The following is a 21,486-nucleotide window of genomic DNA, read 5'->3' on the forward strand; positions in this document are numbered from 1 at the left end:
TCTTGAATCTTGAATACAACCACAGAGCAGTACCATCTACTTCATTGGTGACCCTCGGACTATCTTTGATCGGACTTTACTGGCTTTACCTTGCACTAAACGTAATTCCCTTTATCCTGTATCTGTACACTGTGGACGGCTCGATTGTAATCATGTATTGTCTTTCCGCTGACTGGTTAGCACGCAACAAAATCTTTTCACTGTACCTCGGTACACGGGACAATAAACTAGACTGAACTCATCTATTTTGCAGAATATACACACAGAATGGAGTAAGTCCGTGGATCTGGCAGCATCTGTGGAGAACATGGATAGGTGACGTCTCGAGTCGAGACCCTTCTTCAGACTGAGAGTCTATCTCCCTGTGAAACGTCACCTATCCATGTTCTCCACAGATGCTGCCCGACCCGCTGAGTTACTCCAGCACTCTGTGAAACGTCACCTATCCATGTTCTCCACAGATGCTGCCTGACCCGCTGAGTTACTCCAGCTTTGATTTCAAGCAGCATCAACATTTGAACAATTGTGGGGGTCACTTACCGTGCAGAGTGCATGGAGGGCGGGCTGCGAACACGGAGGTCGGGCGTGGACGGCATGCTGGCCTGTGCACAGTTCCAGTGCCGACCTCCTCGGACAGGACTGCTCTGTAGTGACCCTCCGGCCCCCGTCTCCGCACAGCTCCCTACGCTGGGAAAGCGAGCGAGTCCACTGGCCAGGCTGAAGAACACAAACAACGCCGATTATTCAACCACACACCGCCAGGCCAATGTGTCACCGACGGCTGATTTCTCCATCCATCCATCCGTCCATCCATCCATCCATCCATCCGACCATCCATCCATCCATCCATCCATCCATCCATCCATCCATCCATCCATCCATCCATCCATCCATCCATCCATCCATCCATCCATCCCTCCTCCATCCATCCCTCCTCCATCCATCCATCCATCCATCCATCCATCCATCCATCCATCCATCCATCCGACCAACCAGCCCATCAATCAATCAGCCCATCAATCAACCATTCGATCGTTAGATAAATAAATCAATAAACCGATCGATCAATAGATCAAATCAATAAACCGATCGATCGATAAATCAATAAACCAATCGATTGATCAATCAATCAATTCACCTCAGAGGGTGGCACATTGGAGCAGCTGGTAGAATCGCTGCCTCACAGCCTCAGAATTAAAGGACGTTCCTTTAGGAAGGAGATGAGGAGGAATTTCTTTAGCCAGAGGGTGGTGAATCTGTGGGATTCATTGCCACAGACGGCTGTGGAGGCCACAAGTCAGTGGGTATTTTTAAGGTAGAGACAGATATATTCTTGGTTATTCTAAGTGAATTAACCTACAAACCTGCACGTCTTTGGAGTGTGGGAGGAAACCGGAGCGCCCGGAGAAAACCCGCGCAGGTCACGGGGAGAACGTGCAAACTCCGTACAGACAGCGTAGTTCGTGGTCAGGATGGAACGCGGGTCTCTGGCGCTATGAGGCAGCAGCTCTACCCGCTGCGTGTGAACAATGAGCGTACGTGAGTCTCCGCTCCACTGACCTGGAGTGACTGTGGGAGCTCCGTTTCTTCACCTTCTCGTACGGTTCGTCCAGTGACGACTCCTTCCACATCTTGGGTTTGATGGGCGAGCGGTCGTAGTCGGCCTGGTGGTGGTGGTGGAGCTGCCGCAGGCCGTCTAGTGACTGGGGGGGCACCGGCCGTTGGTGGGACGGGGGCCGGGGGGGGAGGGCTTTGTGTGGAGACTGCACGGGAGACAAGACCCCCGACACCTGACAGTCCTCTGCAGAAAGACAAGCGCACGAGAGTCATAGAGCGATACAGCGTGGAAACAGGCCCTTCAGCCCGACTCGCCCACCGGCCATCCTATCCCCTCTACACCAGTCATAGAGTGATACAGCATGGAAACAGGCCCTTCAGCCCAAGTCACCCACACCGACCAACATACACTAGTCCCACCTGCCTGCGTTTGGCCCATATCCCTCCACACCTGTCCTATCCATGTACCTGTCTAAGTGTTTTTTTAATGTTGGGATAGTCCCAGCCTCTATTACCTACTACGGCAGCTCGTTCCATACACCCACCACCCTTTGGGTGAAAAAGTTACCTATTAAATCTTTTCCCCTTCACCTTGAACCCATGTCCTCTGGTCCTCGATTCCCCTACTCTGGGCAAGAGACTCTGTGCATCTACCCGATCTATTCCTCTCATGATTTTGTACACCTCTATACGATCACCCCTCATCCTCCTGCGCTCCATGGAATAGAGACCCAGCCTACTCAACCTCTCCCTGTAGCTCACACCCTCAAGTCCTGGCAACATCCTGGTATTTTATCCAGCGTGGGAAGGAACTGCAGACGCTGGTTCCCACCGAAGATAGACACAAAATGCTGGAGTAACTCAGTGGGACAGGCAGAATCTCTGGATGCCCCCCCCAGAAGGGTCTCGACCTGAAACGTCACCCATTCCTTTTCTCCAGAGATGCTGCCTGTCCCGCTGAGTTCCTCCAGCACTTTGTGGCTACCTACAAGAAAAAGTTGATGATGGTTTCTGGGGCGAACATTGCAAGCAGACAGATATACAACATGACTGACAGATCAGCAGATCAGGAGGACTATGTGTGTAGTCTGTCTTAGATACATAGAGAATAGGTGCAGGAGTAGGCTATACGGCCCTTAGAGCCAGCACCGCCATTCATGGCTGATCATCCCCAATCAGTACCCCGTTCCTGCTTTCTCCCCATATCCCTTGAATCTCTCTTGAAACTCTCTTGAAAACATCCAGTGAATTGGCCTCCACTGCCTTCTGTGGCAGAGAATTCCACAGATTCACAACTCTCTGGGTGAAAAGGTTTTTCCTCACCTCAGTCCTAAATGGCCGACCGCTTATTCTTCAACTGTGACAACCAGAACCAGGGGCCACAGTTTGAGAATAAGGGGTTGGCCATTTAGAATGGAGACGAGAAAACTCTTTTTTCACACAGAGAGTGGCGAGTCTGTGGAATTCTCTGCCTCAGAGGGCGGTGGAGGCAGGTTCTCTGGATATTTTCAAGAAAGAGCTAGATAGGGCTCTTAAAGATAGCGGAGTCAGGGGATATGGGGAGAAGGCAGGAACGGGGAACTGATTGGGGATGATCAGCCATGATCACATTGAATGGTGGTGCAGGCTCGAAGGGCCGAATGGCCTACTCCTGCCCCTGTTGTCTATTGTCTATTGTATATTCCACCATGGAGAGAGACGTCTGTCTGTGAGTTAATGCTGTACTCACCATCGTCTAATGTGAGGGCATCTGACAGCGAGCTGTCCTCTGAGCCGATGTTTGCCTCTGTGGAGAGACCATCGAAAATGTCATCATTGGTTTAGTTTGTTTAAAGATACAGCACAGAAACAGGCCCTTCGGCCCATCGAGTCCGCGCCGACCAACGATCCCCGCACACTAACGCTATCCTACACACACTAGAGACATTTTATAATTTTACCGGGGCCAATTAAGCTACAGACCTGCACGACTTTGGAGTGTGGGAGGAAACCGGAGCACCTGGAGAAAACCCACGCAGGTCACGGGGAGAACGTGCAAACTCCGTACAGACAGCACCCATATGGGTGGAATGAGCTGCCGGAGGAGGTAGTTGAAACAGGGACTATCGCATCGCTTAGAGTCATAGAGTGATACAGTGTGGAAACAGGCCCTTCGGCCCAACTTGCCCACACCGGCCAACATGCCCCATCTACATGTGTCCCACCTGCCTGTGTTTGGTCCACATCCCTCCAAACCTGTCCTATCCATGTACCTGTCTAACTGTTTCTTAAACGTTGAGACTGTGAGTATGAGTCTGTGAGTCTGTAACTGTGAGTCTGTGACTGTGAGCCTGTGACTGTGAGTCTGTGAGACTGTGACTGTGAGTCTGTGAGTCTGTTTCTGTGACTGTGAGTCTGTGACTGTGAGTCTATGAGTCTGTGACTGTGAGTGTGAGTCTGTGACTGTGAGTGTGAGTCTGTAACTGTGAGTCTGTAACTGTGTCTGTGACTGTGAGTATGAGTCTGTGAGTCTGTGACTGTGAGTCTGTGACTGTGAGTCTGTGACTCTGTTAGTCTGTGACTCTGTAACTGTGAGTCTGTGACTGTGACTCTGTGAGTCTGTGACTGTGAGTGTAACTGTGAGTGTAACTGTGAGTCTGTGACTGTGAGTCTATGAGTCTGTGAGTCTGTGAGTGTGAGTCTGTGACTGTGAGTCTGTAACTGTGAGTCTGTGACTCTGTTAGTCTGTGACTGTGAGTCTGTGACTATCTCCGTGACTCTATCTACGGCCGGGCCGTCAGTAGGTGACTCACCCTCGATGATGAGGGACGCCCGCTGTGTGGGCTTCTTGCCCGACTTGATGCGGTACAGGTTGATGCCGTTCTCGATGTCCTGCAGCTTCTTCAGGGCGTTGAGGTAGGACATCTTCCGCTGCTTCATTCAACCTTCTTGTTGACGCTGGGAGTCCGCGGCCAGGCGCCGAGCCGCCTCCGTGATCTGTGACTGGATGCGAACTCACTCTCTCCAGACCGTTCCAACTCCACCTCCTTCAGGGACAGTGGGGGGGGGGCACAGTCAGTTAGTGGGGGGGGGGGGTAGTCGGGGGGGGGGAGTGAGGGGGGGGGAGTGGTGTGGCGGGGGGGGGGAAGCGTCTTGGGGGGGGGTTGGGGGGGGTGGTGTTGGCCGGGGGGGGGGGCACGCTCGTCGGGGGGGGGTATTGAGGGGGGGGGGGGGCGTGTTGGCCGGGGTTGAGGGGGGGGGCAAGGGGGAGCACAGAGGGTCGGGGATACGGGCATCACTAGCCTAGATGGTCGCAGGTTCAGCCATCCAGGTGTGGTCAACTTCCGTTAAAGGTTTACATGGACCCAGGCCAGGAAGAATTGGGATTAGAAGGGACAAATAGATCGGCCAGGATTGAATGGCGTAGTAGACACAATGGGCCGAATGGCCTTATTCATAAGTGATAGGGGCAGAATTAGGCCATTCGGCCCATCAAGTCTACTCCGCCATTCAATCATGGCTGATCTATCTCTCCTCTCAACCCCATTCTCCTGCCTTCTCCCCATAACTTCTGACACCCGCACTAATCAAGAATCTGTCAATCTCTGCCTTAAAAATATCCACTGACTTGTGGCCTCCACAGCCGTCTGTGGCAATGAATTCCACAGATTCACCACCCTCTGGCTAAAGAAATTCCTCCTCATCTCCTTTCTAAAGATATGTCCATTTATTCTGAGGCTGTGACTCTCCCACTAGTAGAAACATCCTCCCCACATCCACTCTAACCAGGCCTTTCACTATTCGGTAAGTTTCAATGAAGTCTCCCCCCCTCATTATAAGAAAGATATCATTAAAGTTGAAAGAGTGCAGAGAATTACGAGGATGTTGAAACAGTCTGAAGGGTCCTGACCCAAAACGTCACCTATCCATGTTCTCCACAGATGCTGCCTGACCCACTGAGTTACTCCAGCACTCTGTGAAACGCCACCTATCCATGTTCTCCACAGATGCTGCCTGACCCGCTGAGTTACTCCAGCACTCTGTGAAACGTCACCTATCCATGTTCTCCACAGATGCTGCCTGACCCGCTGAGTTACTCCAGCACTCTGTGAAACGTCACCTATCCATGTTCTCCACAGATGCTGCCTGACCCACTGAGTTACTCCAGCACTCTGTGAAACGTCACCTATCCATGTTCTCCACAGATGCTGCCTGACCCGCTGAGTTACTCCAGCACTCTGTGTCTATTTTACGAGATTGTTGCCAGGACTCGAGGGCCTAAGATGGCGGCAGAGTTACTATCGCAACGTTTAGGAAACATTCAGACAGGTACATGGATAGGACAGGTATGGACCAAACATATAACTCTACGAGTATGATAGATTGGGCAGGCTAGGACTCTAGACACCTTCCTTGAAGTGCAGGAGGATGAGCGTGATCTAATAGCGTCAAGAGCGGAACTCGTTATCAAAACATGGAGGGGACGGGGGACACCATTTTTTGGCGGCCACGCGCGCGCGCGCACACTCACACACACGCGCAAGGCTTCGGAGGCCCAATCCAGCACTAAAATCGGAGATTTTAAAATCGGGATCACAAAAACTTGGGGGGGATGTCCCCCACCTCTCAAAACATGGGGGGGGGACGTGTCCCCTCTGCCCCCCCCCCCCCTCCCCCCGGGTTTTCCGCCCCTGAATAGAGGTATATAAAATAGATCGGGTAGGTGCACAGTCTTTTACCCAGAGCAGGGGAATCGAGTACAAAGGCACATAGATTGAAGTAAGGTGAGGGGGGGAAAGATTTAATAGGAATTTGAGGGTAGACAAAAATGCTGGAGAAACTCAGCGGGTGAGGCAGCATCTATGGAGCGAAGGAATAGGTGACGTTTCAGGTCGTGAACCCGGAAAGCATCTATGGAGCGAAGGAATAGGTGACGTTTCGGGTCGAGACCCTTCCGTGTCTCGACCCGAAACGTCGCCTATTCCTTCGCTCCATAGATGCTGCCTCACCCGCTGAGTTTCTCCAGCATTTTTGTCTACCTTCGATTTTTCCAGCATCTGCACTTCTTTCTTAAACATAGGAAGTTGAGGGGTAACATTTTCCACACAGAGGGTGGTGGGTGTACGGAACGAGCTGTCACCACTTTTTCTCACAGAGAGTGGTGAGTCTGTGGAATTCCCTGCCTCAGAGGTCGGTGGAGGCCGGTTCTCTGGATGCTTTCAAGAGAGAGCTAGATAGGGCTCTTAAAGATAGCGGAGTCAGGGGATATGGGGGAGAAGGCAGGAACGGGGTACTGATTGTGGATGATCAGCCATGATCACATTGAATGGCGGTGCTGGCTCGAAGGGCCGAATGGCCTGCACCTATTGTCTATTGTCAGAGGAGGTAGTTGAGGCTGGGACTATCCCAACATTTAAGAAACAGTTAGACAGGTACATGAATAGCACAGGTGTGGAGGGATATGGGCCAAACGCGGGCAGGTGGGACATGTTGGGCGGTCTGGGCAAGTTGGGCCGAAGGGCCTGTTTCCACGCTGTATCACTCTAAGAGGGAGAATGCATATATGCTTAAATGTGTGAGAAAGGGATATTGTTAGCTCTGAAGGAATGTTTAATTACTAATGCTGGCTTCCAGCTCCAGATTAATTTAATTAGTGGAACGCAAATACACCTCGTCTGGTCTCACTAGTCCCACAAGAACCATTTATTCTTTAAGTGTAAGAAACCCGCACAGCAAAGGACTTCAATTCCTCCAGGGCTGATAATCAGATAGAAATTGTGTTTTAATCAGTCGCGATTAATGAGTTGAGTAGAAAGGAATTACACTCCAGGACATAGAACAGTCCAGCACAGGAACAGGCCCTTCGGCCCACAATGTCCGTGCCGTACATGACGCCAAGTTAAACTAATCCCCTCTGTCTGCATGTGATCCGTATCCCTCCATTCCCTGCATATCCACGTGTCTGTTTAAAAGCCTCTTAAACACCACTATCGTATCTGCCTCCACCCCCACCCCTGGCAGCTCAACCACCCACCCACCCTCGATGGTCGGCACGGACTCGATGGGCCGAAGGACCCTTTTCCGTGATGCATCTCTGAACTAAACATAGAACAAAATAGCACAGGGAAAGAGGCCGTTCGGCCCACAAGTCTGTGCCGACCGGGATGGCCAAAGGATTTACACATTGGTGCTTTCCCTGACGATGTTGTGGGGAGGTTCAGATTGAGGGGGGGGGTCGGTTGGAGATAAGGTTCAGGAACCCATCCTGTTATCCCAGTTGCTTCAACTGGGGGCAGCTGTGCTGAAGTGGGCCAGACAGGACTAGAGGTACAGCAGGGAAACAGGCCCTTCGGCCCAGCGATCCCCCCGTGCCTAGTCCTATCCCACACACCCTGGGAACAATTTATAGAAGCCAATTAACCTACAAACCTGCACGTCTTTGGAGAGTGGGAGGCACCCGGAGAAAATCATGGGGAGAACGTGCAAACTCCGCACAGACAGCACCCGTAGTCAGGATGGAACCCGGGTCTCTGGCGCTGTGAGGCAGCAGCTCTACCCGCTGCACCACCGTGCCGACCTAAATATTCAGGTATACATAGACATAGAAACATAGACAATAGGTGCAGGAGTAGAGGCCATTCGGCCCTTCGAGCCTGCACCGCCATTCAATATGATCATGGCTGATCATCCAACTCAGTATCCTGTACCTGCCTTCTCTCCATACCCCCTGATCCCTTTAGCCACAAGGGCCACATCTAACTCCCTCTTAAATATAGCCAATGAACTGTGGCCTCAACTACCCTCTGTGGCAGAGAATTCCACAGATTCACCACTCTCTGTGTGAAAAATGATTTTCTCATTTCAGTCCTAAAAGATTTCCCCCTTATCCTTAAACTGTGACCCCTTGTTCTGGACTTCCCCAACATCGGGAACAATCTTCTTGCATCTAGCCTGTCCAACCCCTTAAGAATTTTGTAAGTTTCTATAAGATCCCCCCTCAATCTTCTAAATTCTAGGCAGTACAAGCCGAGTCTATCCAGTCTTTCTTCATATGAAAGTCCTGCCATCCCAGGAATCAGTCTGGTGAACCTTCTCTGTACTCCCTCTATGGCAAGAATGTCTTTCCTCAGATTAGGAGACCAAAACTGTATAAAGACAAGCCAGTGGGCAGTAGAGGGAGAAGACCAGACTCTCACGCTAGTGGCGCAGCGGTAGAGTTGCTGACTCACAGCGCCAGAGAGCCGGGTTCGATCCTGGCCACGGGCGCTGCCTGTACGGGCTCAACAGCAAAAACCCGGACGGAAATGCACTGCGTGAAAGCTGCTCCATTTCCCTACGAAAACAATCTGTCCTGGCGTTCGAGACTCTGCATGCACAGCGGAGTCTAAAAATACCACAGGTCTGGCGTGTACGAGAGTCTCCTGAGCTCTGTAACAACAGGCAGCTTCCACACGGCCAACACATGCAGACTCACTGAGGCTCAGCCCAGCCACTAACGCAAGGGTCACCCGCGGGCCGAGTCGTCTAAAACATCTCGCTGCAGAATTGGGCCGTTCGTAGAAACATAGAAAATGGGTGCAGGGATAGGCCATTCGGCCCTTCGAGCCAGCACCACCATTCAATATAATAGATAATACATGCAGGAGTAGGCCATTCGACCCTTCGATTCCGCACCACCATTCAATATACTAGTCAGTAGACAATAGGTGCAGGTGTAGGCCATTCGGCCCTTCGAGCCAGCACTACCATTCAATATAATAGATAATACATGCAGGAGTAGGCCATTCGGCCCTTCAAGCCAGCACTACCATTTAATATACTAGTCAGTAGACAATAGGTGCAGATGTAGGCCATTCGGCCCTTCGAGCCAGCACTACCATTCAATATAATAGATAATACATGCAGGAGTAGGCCATTCGGCCCTTCGAGCCAGCACCGCCATTCACTGTGATCATGGCTGATCGTCCCCAATCAGTACCATTTACTACGTGTCCCGAGGACTCCGACACAACTTTGATACTGAGAGTTGGCGAGGACGCACTTAGTTTAGTTTAGTGTCTGAAGAAGGGTCTCGACCCGAAACATCACCCATCCCTTCACTCCAGAGATGCTGCCTGTCCCGCTGAGTTACTGCGGCTTTTTGTGTCTATCTTAGTTTAGTTTAGAGATACAGCGCGGAAACAGGCCCTTCGGCCCACCGAGTCCGTGCCGGCCAGCGATCCCCGCACACTAACAGTATCCTACACACACATTTATACCCAAAGCCAATTAACCTACAAACCTGTACGTCTATGGAGTGTGGGAGGAAACCGGAGCACCCGGAGAAAACCCACGCAGGTCACGGGCAAACTCCGAACAGGCAGCACCTGTAGTCAGGATTGAACCCGGGTCTCTGGCGCTGTGAGGCAGCAGCTCTACCCGCTGCACCACCGTGCCCGCCCCTATTCTAACTTTAAATTGTAAATTCTATATATGCAAAGTGAGTGAACTGCAGACGGAGATGGGGGGGGGTGAGGATGTGTGGGACAGCAGGGAGTGATGGGCTGAAGGGCCGCGGTAGTTTGCGGTGAGCTCTGGGCTACCTCTCCCTTGGCTGCGAGCGCCTGCTCGTCCAGTTTGAAGGCGGTGCCGACTCGTCTCCGCACCACAGGCGGCAGCTCGCCGGGATCCAGTGGGTATTCCTTCGGCAACTTCCCCGTCAGTTCCTGCGGGAGAGACGGAAAAATAACTTCCTCACATCTCCCCCACAACAGGTCTAGTCCAGAGATACAGGGCAGAAACAGGCCCTTCGGCCCCACCGAGTCCGTGCCGACCAGCGATCCCCGCACACTAACACTATCCCACACTAGGGACAATTTACAATGATACCCAAAGCCGATTAACCTACAAACCCGCACGGCTTTGGAGTGTGGGAGGAAACCGGAGCACCCGGAGAAAACCCACGCAGGTCACGGGGAGAACGTGCAAACTCCACACAGACAGCGCCCGTAGTCAGGATGGAACCCGGGTCTCCAGCGCTGTGAGGCAGCAGCTCTACCCGCTGCACCACTGTGAGACCATAAGACACAGGAGTAGAATCAGACCCTTCGGCCCATCGAATCTACTCCCCCATTCAATGCCATTGAGTCACAGAGCATGGAAACAGGCCCTTCGGCCCATCTGTATGGTACACTCATTCAGTCAAAGCCCTGATGCCCTGCCCGCGATGGCCAACAATCTTCCCCCCCCCCCGCTCCTGCTCGAGCTGTGGGGATTATCGACACACTGTGTACGAAGGAACTGCAGGTGCTGGTTTACACCGAAGATAAGACACAAGATGCTGGAGTAACTCAGCGGGTCAGGCAGCATCTCTGCCATAGAAGGAATGGGTAGAGACACTGAGAGTCTGGGGAAAGCTCATATTTCACTTGGGCAGCTTACACCCCAGCGGTATGAACATCAGCCTCCAGTTACCCTGGCCTTCCCTCTCTCTCCATCCCTCCCCCCACCCTCCTTCACTGACCAGTCTGACTGTCCTCCTGATGAAATGTTATCTCTGTATACCTCGTTGTCACCTTCCCCTGGCTAACAATGATCTATTAGGCAATAGACAATAGGTGCAGGAGTAGGCCATTCGGCCCTTCGAGCCAGCACCGCCATTCAATGTGATCATGGCTGATCATCCCCAATCAGTACCCCATTCCTGCCTTCTCCCCATATCCCCTGACTCCGCTATTTTCAAGAGCCCTGTCTAGCTCTCTCTTGAAAGCATCCAGAGAACCGGCCTCCACCGCCCTCTGAGGCAGAGAATTCCACAGACTCACAACTCTCTGTGAAAAAAAGTGTTTCCTCGTCTCCGTTCTAAATGGCTTACCCCTTATTCTTAAACTGTGGCCCTTGGTTCTGGACTCCCCCAACATCGGGAACATGTTTCCTGCCTCTAGCGTGTCCAAACCCTTAATAATCTTATATGTTTCAATAAGATCCCCTCTCATCTAGATTCCAGAGTGTACAAGCCTCAGAGAGTCATAGAGTGATACAGCGTGGAAACAGGCCCTTCGGCCCATCTTGCCCACACCGGCCAACATGCCCCATCTACACTAATCCCACCTGCCTGCATTTGGCCCATACCCCTCCAAACCTGTCCTATCCATGCATCTGTCTAACTGTTTCTTAAATGTTGGGATAGTCCCTGCCTCAACTACCACCTCTGTCAGCTTGTTCCATATACCCACCACCCTTTATGTGAAAAAGTTACCTATTAAATCTGTCCCCCTTCACCTTGAACCTATGTCCTCTGGTCCTCGATTCCCTTACTCTGGTCAAGAGACTCCGTGCATCTACCCGATCTATTCCTCTCATGATTTTGTACACCTTTATAAGATCTCCCCTCATCCTCCTGCTCTCCAAGGAATAGAGACCCAGCCTGCTCAACCTCCCACTGTAGCTCACACCCTCTAGTCCTGGCAACATCCTGGTATATCTTCTCTGTACGCTTTCCAGCTTGACAACATCTACGTATTCCTTCAGCTTTGTCCCCTTTGATCTCCTGTTTTCACACCTTGCACTTCCATATCTCTAGTCTACCTCTCCCCTAACTCAGTCTGAAGAAGGGTCTCGACCCGAAACGTCACCTATCCATGTTCTCCACAGATGCTGCCTGACCCACTGAGTTATGGTGCATCAGCATCTATGGAGCTAAGGAAATAGGCAACGTTTCGGGCCGAAATCCTTCTGGAAATAGGCAACGTTTCGGGCCGAAACCCTTACGGGTTTTGGCCCGAAACGTTGCCTATTTCCTTAGCTCCATAGATGCTGCTGCACCCGCTGAGTTACTCCAGCACTCTGTGAAACGTCACCTATCCATGTTCTCCACAGATGCTGCCTGACCCGCTGAGTTACTCCAGCACTCTGTGAAACGTCACCTATCCATGTTCTCCACAGATGCTGCCTGACCCGCTGAGTTACTCCAGCACTCTGTGAAACGTCACCTATCCATGTTCTCCACAGATGCTGCCTGACCCGCTGAGTTACTCCAGCACTCTGTGTCTGTCCTCTATGGACGAGGGTCGCCGGCTCTTACCGCCTCTCTCAGGCACAGACGCTTGAGTTCGTCTAGCCGAAGCTTCAGCGTCTCCTCCAGGGCGTCCTGTCTAGACTTCAGCGCCGCCAACATGTCCTTCTTGGCAGACTGGGAGCTGTCTGACTCCTGGGAACCTGCGCCCACAACACACAAGAGTAGACGTTCGTTACTGCAAACATCCACAAGGCGCTGGTCACGCCACATTATAGACACATAGACAATAGGTGCAGGAGTAGGCCATTCAGCCCGTCGAACCAGCACCGCCATTCAATGTGATCACGGCTGATCATCCACAATCAGTACCCCGTTCCTGCCTTCTCCCCATATCCCTTGATTCCGTTAGCCCTAAGAGCTAAATCTTACTCTCTATTGAAAACTATTCATGCATTTATTTCATCAAGAACCAGAGGACGTGGGTTTAAAGTGAGGGGGGGAGGAGATTTAATAGGAACCTGAGGGGCAACAATTTTTTTCACACGATGGGCAGCTGTACAGGGCCCTAGTGAGACCACATTCGGCCCTTCGAGCCAGCACCGCCATTCTATGTGATCATGGCTGATTCAGGTACCCAGGTACAGCAGGCAGTGAAGAAAGCAAATGGCCACGTTGGCCTTCATAACGAGAGGAGTTGAGTATAGGAGCAACGAGGTCCTTCTGCAGCTGTACAGAGCCCTAGTGAGACCACACCTGGAGTATTGTGTGCAGTTTTGGTCCCCTAATATGAGGAAGGACATTCTTGCTGTTGAGGGAGTGCAGCGTAGGTTTACCAGGTTAATTCCCGGGATGGCGGGACTGTCATATGCTGAGAGAATGGAGCGAGTGGGCTTGTATACACTGGAATTTAGAAGGATGAGAGGATATCTTATAGAAACATATACAATTCTTAAAGGATTGGACAGGCTAGATGCAGGAAAAATGTTCCCGATGTCGGGGGAGTCCAGAACCAGGGAATTGGCCTCCACTGCCTTCTGTGGCCGAGAATCCCACAGATTCACAACTCTCTGGGTGAAAAAAGTTTTTCCTCATCTCAGTCCTAAATGGCCGACCCCTTATTCTTAAACTGTGACCCTTGATTCTGGACTCCCCAAAACTTCACCATCCCTTCCCCCCAGCGATGCTGCCTGTCCCGCTGAGTTACTCCAGCATTTTGTTCCTATCTTCGATTTAAACCAGCATCTGCAGTTCCTTCCGACACAAAGAGAGACTTAGAATTGGAATGTGAGACGCAGCATAAAATCATCGCTGATTCACAAAGAGGTTTCTCACCGAGTCAGCCTGGAAGGTTCTCAGAAAGTAAACCTCAAATTCACCATGAAATGAAAATGTTGGCTTCCAGCTCCGACAGCTGTGGAACTGGGCTCCACAAAGCTGCAAGTCCGGCCGACAGTTTAGTTTAGTTTTAGACGCGCAGCGCGGATACAGGCCCTTCGGCCCGTCGAGTCCATGCCGACTTTCATACGAAGAAAGACTGGATAGACTCGGCTTGTACTCGCTAGAATTTAGAAGATTGAGGGGGGGATCTTATAGAAACTTAGAAGATTCTTAAGGGGTTGGACAGGCTAGATGCAGGAAGATTGTTCCCGATGTTGGGGAAGTCCAGAACAAGGGGTCACACAGTTTAAGGATAAGGGGGGAAATCTTTTAGGACCGAGATGAGGAAAACATTTTTCACACAGAGTGGTGAATCTGTGGAATTCTCTGCCACAGAAGGTAGTTGAGGCCACAGTTCATTGGCTATATTTAAGAGGGAGTTAGATGTGGCCCTTGTGGCTAAAGGGATCAGGGGGTATGGAGAGAAGGCAGGTACGGGATACTGAGTTGGATGATCAGCCATGATCATATTGAATGACGGTGCAGGCTCGAAGGGCCGAATGGCCTACTACTGCACCTATTGTCTATGTTCTATGTTTCTATGACCACCCACATAATGCCAGCAGCACCCTACACACACTGGGGACAATTTACGCCTTTACCCAACGCGAGTCTCTGGCGCGCTAAAGCAGCAACTCTACCGCTGCGCCATCGTTACAACTTAGCAATGGCAGGTAGACAATAGACAATAGGTGCAGGAGGAGGCCATTCGGCCCTTCGAGCCAGCGCCGCCATTCAATGTGATCATGGCTGATTCAGGTACCCAGGTACAGCAGGCAGTGAAGAAAGCGAATGGCATGTTGGCCTTCATAACGAGAGGAGTCGAGTATAGGAGCAACGAGGTCCTTCTGCAGTTGTACAGGGCCCTGGTGAGACCACACCTGGAGTATTGTGTGCAGTTTTGGTCCCCTAATTTGAGGAAGGACATTCTTGCTGTTGAGGGAGTGCAGCGTAGGTTTACAAGGTTAATTCCCAGGATGGCGGGACTGTCATATGCTGAGTGAATAGAAACCTAGAAAATAGGTGCAGGAGGAGGCCATTTGGCCCTTCGAGCCAGCACCGCCATTCAATGTGATCATGGCTGATCATCCCCAATCAATTACCCGTGCCTGCCTTCTCCCCATATCCCCTGACTCCACTAGCCCCTAGAGCTCTATCTAACTCTCTCTTAAATCCATCCAGTGATTTGTCTTCCACTGCCCTCTGTGGCAGGGAATTCCACAAATGGAGTGGCTGGGCTTGTACACTTGGGAGTTTAGAAGGATGAGAGGGCATCTTATTGAAACATATAAGATTGATAAGGGTTTGGACACGCTAGAGGCAGGAAACATGTTCCCGATGTTGGGGGAGTCCAGAACCAGGGGCCACAGTTTAGGAATAAGGGGTCGGCCATTTAGAACGGAGACGAGGAAACACTTTTTCTCACAGAGTTGTGAGTCTGTGGAATTCTCTGCCAGAGGGCGGTGGAGGCCGGTTCTCTGGATACTTTCAAGAGAAAGCTAGATAGGGCTCTTAAAGATAGCGGAGTCAGGGGATATGGGGAGAAGGCAGGAACGGGGTACTGATTGGGGATGATCAGCCATGATCATATTGAATGGCGGTGCTGGCTCGAAGGGCCGAATGGCCTACTCCTGCACCTATTGTCTATTGATACCGTAAGCACTAAGAGCTAAATCTAACTCTCTCTTGAAAACATCCAGTGAATCGGCCTCCACTGCCTTCTGTGGCAGAGAATTCCACAGATTCACAACTCTCTGGGTGAAAACTCATGATATTGTCTGTGTATCGAACCCAAGTGTAACTGAGGCTGTGAGTGTGTGTGTGCGTGTATGCGCTTGCGCGCGCGTGTGAGTGTGTGTGTGCGTACGTACGTGTGTGTGAGTGTGTGTGTGTGAGTGTGTGTGTGTGTGTGTGTGTGTGTGTGTGTGCGCGTGTGTAGTGCGTGCGTGTAGTGCCGTGCGTGCGTACGTACGTAGTGAGTGTGTTGTGTGTATCTGGTGTGCTGTTGGCGCGTGCCGTGAGTGTTAGTGGAGTGGGCGTGTGTGTGTGCGTGCGATTACGTACGTGTGGTGTGAGTGTGTGCGTGTGTGTGTGTGAGTGTGTATGTGCGTGTGCGTGAGTGTGTGTGTGCGTGCGCGTGTGTGTGTGCGTGTGTGTGTGTGCGTGCGCAGTGTGTGTGTGTGTGAGTGTGTATGTGCGTGGTGCCGGTGAGTGTGTGTCAGTGCAACGTGCGCGTGATGGTGTGCGTTCGTGGTTGTGCGTGCGCAGTGTGTGTGTGTGTGTGTGTGTGTGTGCGCAGTGTGTGTGTGTGTGTGTGTGTGTGTGTGGTGTGTGTGGTGTTGTGTGTGTGTGTGTGTGGGTGTGTGTGTGTGTGTGTGTGTGTGTGTGTGTGTGTGTGTGAGTGTGTGTGTGTGTGTGCGTGTGCGTGTGCGTGTGCGTGTGCGTGTGTGTGTGGCTCTCCTATCTATGCTCTCCCTGTGTCCGGCACAGCTGAACACCATTGTACTGGGAGCCACAGCTGTAGAGGCAGCAACAAGGAGCCAGGCAGAGGAACAATTTGTTCAGCTCCCCCCCCCCCCCCCCCCCCCCCGCCCCTGCCCCCGCTCCTTTCTTGATCGTTATCAGCGCTCTTCAATGAACAGGATATTTCTGGAATGTTCCTTAGAGTTCTGTAACAATGGCCTGGCACCGTTACTCTCTCCCCCCCCCTCCCCCTCGCCACTGAAAAACAAACATGTTTACTACGTGTCCCAAGGACTCCGACAACTTTGTTACTGAGAGTCGGCGAGGCTGCAAGTTTCGTTTAGTGTCTGATGAAGGGTCTTGACCCGAAACATCACCCATTCCTTCCCTCCAGAGATGCTGCCTGTCCCGCTGAGTTACACCGGCTTTCTGTGTCCATCTTCAGTTTAGTTTAGTATTATGTGTGTGCGTGCGTTAGTGCGTGCGTACCTGTGTGCGTGGGTGTGTGAGCGAGCGTTAGTGCGTGCGTACCTGTGCGTGTGTGCGGGCGTGTGTGTGCGGGCGTGTGTGTGCGGGCGTGTGTGTGCGTGCGTGTGTGTGCGGGCGTGTGTGTGCGTGCGTGTGTGTGCGTGCGTACCTGTGTGCGGGCGTGTGTGCGCGTGCGTTAGTGCGTGCGTACCTGTGTGCGTGGGTGTGTGAGCGAGCGTTAGTGCGTGCGTACCTGTGCGTGTGTGCGGGCGTGTGTGTGCGTGCGTACCTGTGTGCGGGCGTGTGTGTGCGTGCGTTAGTGCGTGCGTACCTGTGTGCGTGTGCGTGCGTACCTGTGTGCGGGCGTGTGTGTGCGTGCGTTAGTGCGTACGTACCTGTGTGCGTGTGCGTGCGTACCTGTGTGCGGGCGTGTGTGTGCGTGCGTTAGTGCGTACGTACCTGTGCGGGTGTGTGTGTGCGTGCGTACCTGTGTGCGTCGGTGTGTGTGCGTGCGTTAGTGCGTGCGTACCTGTGTGCGTGCGTTAGTGCGTGCGTACCTGTGCGGGTGTGTGTGTGCGTGCGTACCTGTGTGCGTCGGTGTGTGTGCGTGCGTTAGTGCGTGCGTACCTGTGTGTGTGTGCGTGCGTACCTGCGTACCTGTGCGTGTGTGCGTGGGTGTGTGTGCGTGCGTACCTGTGTGCGTGCACGTGCGTGCGCTGGTGGCGGTGAGAGCGGGGCCTTTACCTGATGACAAGAGGCTGCCGCTGCTTCCACTGATGATCTTCCCTTTACTCCCCAGGTTGGCCAACTTGGACGTCTTCAAGGTGCCCGTCTCCGTCAGGTCGATGGCGATCTCACTCAGGCTCCTCGCTGCGTGGATCTTCGACTGAAACACACATCAGAGGCAAGACTCAAGAGTGTTTTATTCTTGCACATGTCCCGGCGTCTGCAGTTCCGTGATTCCACAGGTCCCACAGATAATGGATGCCGACCAGCTGGTAGAGTCACTGTCCAATCCACCGCCTTGGTCAAAGTGGGACCTCTGACCTCGACTTTAGTTTAGACATACAATAGACAACAGGTGCAGGAGTAGGCCATTTGGCCCTTTGAGCCAGCACCGCCATTCAATGTGATCATGGCTGATCATCCACAATCAGTACCCCGTTCCTGCCTTCTCCCCATATCCCCTGACTCCGCTATCTTTAAGAGCCCTATCTAGCTCTCTCTTGCAGCGCAGAAACAGGCCCTTCGGCCCATCTTGCCCACATCGGCCAACATGTCCCATCTACACTAGTCCCACCTGCCAGCGCTTGGTCCATATCCCTCCAAACCTGTCCTGTCCAAGTACCTGTCTAACTGTTTCTTAAACGATGGGAAAGTCCCAGCCCCAACTACCTCCTCCAGCAGCTCGTTCCATGCACCCACCCCCCTCTGTGTGAAAGAGTTACCCCTAGGAATCCAATGTTTTCCCCTTCACCTTGATCCTATGTCCTCTGGTCCTCGATTCCCCTACTCTGGGCAAGAGACTCTGTGCGTCTACCCGATCTATTCCTCTCATGATTTTGTACACCTCTATAAGATCATCCCTCATCCTCCTGCGCTCCATGGAATAGAGACCCAGCCTACTCAACCTCTCCCTATAGCTCACACCCTCTAGTCCTGGCAACATCCTCGTAAATCTTTTCTGAACCCTTTCAAGCTTGACAATATTTTTCCTATAACATGGTGCCCAGAACTGAACACAATATTCTAAATGCTGTCTCACCGATGTCTTATACAACTGCAACATGACCTCCCAACTTCTGTACTCAATACTCTGACTGATAAAGGCCAAAGTGCCAAAAGCCTTTTTGACCACCTTATCTACCTGTGACTTGACCTTCAAGGAACCATGCACCTGTACTCCTAGAACCCTCTGCTCTACAACACTACCCAGAGGCCGACCATTCACTGTGTAGGCCCTGCCCTTGTTAGACTTTACAAAATGACACACCTCACATCTCTCTGTATTCAATTTCATCAACCATTCCTCTGCCCACCTGGCCAATCGATCCAGATCCTGCTGCAATCGTTCACAACCATCTTCACTATCTGCAAAACCACTCACTTTTGTATCATCAGCAAACTTGCTAATCTTGCCCTGTATGTTCTCATCCAAATCATTGATGTAGATGACAAACAGTAATGGGCCCAGCACCGAACCCTGAGGCACACCACTAGTCACAGGCCTCCAGTCTGAGAAGCAACCTTCCACCATCACCCTCTGCTTCCTTCCATGGAGCAAATTTGCTATCCATTCAGCTATCTCTCCTCGGATCCCTTGTGATCTAACCTTCCAGAGCAACCTACCATGATGAACCTCGTCAAATGCCTTACCGAAATCCATGTACACAAAAACAGCTTTGCCCTCATCGACCTTTTTGGTCACGTCTTCAAAAAAGAACCAGATTTGTGAGACATGACCTCCCACGTACAAAACCATGCTGACTATCCCTAATCAGCCCTTGCCCATCCAAATGTCTGTATAACCTATCCCTCAGAATACTCTCTAGTGGAAGGGAGGTTGGTTTGTGTGATGGTCTGGGCTGAGTCCACAATTCGCTGCAATTTCCTGTGGTCTTGGACGGAGCGGTTCCCAAACCGTGGTGTGATGCGCCGCGATAAAACGCTCTCCACGCGCACGTGTAGACGTTGGTGAGATGGCCGTCAGTGTAAAGCAACATCTGCAGTTGCTTCCTACACGTCAATATTCATACCGCTTCATTGGCCCTTACCTTGCTCTGCTTCCTGTCAAGATAGAACTGGTGCTGGCTAATGGCCATGGCCCAGATGGATTTAATCAGAGCAGTGCTGGCGTACCATGTATGCACTGCGATTCCACTGTGACCAAAGGTTCTCCTGGTTACAGAGGCCCTGGGAATGTAAATAGAGAGCTGCGTTAATACTTGCTGTGTGTGTGTGTGTGTGTGTAGGGTTACAGTCCTGCTCCAGCCCCCGCCCAGTGCCGCAGCAGACAGCTCCTCGCCACCAAACACCACCACACTTGTTCAACAAATCCCACCTCGAAATTAACCCACAGACTTCACCAGAGAACAAAAAACAAGCTGTCCACAGTCTGGGACAGTGGGTAGAGCTGCTGCCTCACAGCGCCAGAGACCCGGGTTCAATCCCGAGCATGGGCGCTGTCGGTACGGAGTTTGCACGTTCTCCCCGTGACCTGCGTGGGTTTTCTCCGCACACTAACACTATCCTACACACACTATATTTACACCAAACCAATTAACCTACAAACCTGCACGTCTTTGGAGTGTGGGAGGAAACCGGAGCGCCCGGAGAAAACCCACGCAGGTCACAGGGGAGAACGTGCAAACTCGTGTTGCTAGCTGACCCGCTGAGTTACTCCAGCAACCTGTGCCGGCTGTAATCGGTGTTGTTCTGCCCCATCCCCGGCTACACCGCGTCCCCATCAGACCGAGCGTCACCGCGCAGCACCGTTACCTGCGGGGATCATGAACTTCCACCGAAAACTTCTTCTCCCTGAAGTACAGGTTCTCCAGTTGTCGCCATTGGAAAATCTGTAGAGACACAAGCATCACACGTGTTCCTGACACCAACATCTTATAACTGGACGCACACGCACACACACACGCACACACACACGCGCACACACGCGCACACACGCACGCACACACACGTGCACACACGCACGCACGCACACACGCACGCACGCACACCCACACACACACGCGCACACACACGCGCACGCACACGCACACACGCACGCACACACACGCACGCACGCACGCGCACACACACACACACGCACACACGCACACACACGTACGCACGCACGCGCACACACACGCGCACGCACACGTACGCACGCACACACACACGCACTCACAAACGTACGCACGCACGCGCACACACACACACACACGCACACACGCACGCACACACACGCACGCACACACACACGCACGCACACACACGTACGCACGCACACACACGCACGCACACACGTACGCACACACACGCGCGCACGCACACACACGCGCACACATGCACACACTCACTCACTCACACACGACCACTCGCTCATGCAGGCATGCACGCACACACTCTCACACACACACACACTTTCTCATTCACATAAAAATGCAAACTCAAACACACACCTCGTTAAAACCCTGTGTTCACTGACTGTCGAGGCCCCTCTCTCTCTCTCTCCCTGTAACTCTCTCTGTGTAACTCTCTCTGTAAATCTCTCCCTCTCTCTCTCTAACCCCCTATCTATCTCTCCACCCCTCTCTCTCTCTCTCTCTCTCCCTCTGTAACTCTCTCTCTCTCTCTCTCCACCTCTCTCTCTCCCTCTCTCTCCCTCTCTCCACCTCTCTCTCTCTCTCTCTCCGCCTGGACAGAGCCGCTCTCTAACAGTTCCAGGGTGTGTTGTCGTGAAGAGAAGCGTTACATTCCCGCAGCGTTCCTGCCCCCCCACAGCCCGGCCAGCACCTTCCACTACTCCGCCTGTTGTCTCAGGTTTCCACACAATCCCCGTGGATGGGCAGAGTGTCCCCCCGCTGAAG

The 21,486-nt window shown here is 52.3% G+C and overlaps 1 protein-coding gene across 1 annotated transcript in view; it reads right to left on the reverse strand.

Moving 5' to 3' along the window:
- Window positions 1-21,486, reverse strand: part of frmd4a (FERM domain containing 4A) — a 128,898-nt gene that overhangs the window by 17,496 nt on the left and 89,916 nt on the right. Inside the window, 10 exon segments of the mRNA XM_033040192.1 lie at window positions 541-717; window positions 1,561-1,801; window positions 3,287-3,343; window positions 4,350-4,547; window positions 4,550-4,583; window positions 10,119-10,241; window positions 12,599-12,732; window positions 17,645-17,786; window positions 19,675-19,813; window positions 20,399-20,475. Of these exon segments, the coding sequence (XP_032896083.1) occupies window positions 541-717; window positions 1,561-1,801; window positions 3,287-3,343; window positions 4,350-4,547; window positions 4,550-4,583; window positions 10,119-10,241; window positions 12,599-12,732; window positions 17,645-17,786; window positions 19,675-19,813; window positions 20,399-20,475 (1,322 nt within the window).

This window comes from Amblyraja radiata, chromosome 21, assembly GCF_010909765.2.
Source record: "Amblyraja radiata isolate CabotCenter1 chromosome 21, sAmbRad1.1.pri, whole genome shotgun sequence".
NCBI lineage: Eukaryota > Metazoa > Chordata > Chondrichthyes > Rajiformes > Rajidae > Amblyraja > Amblyraja radiata.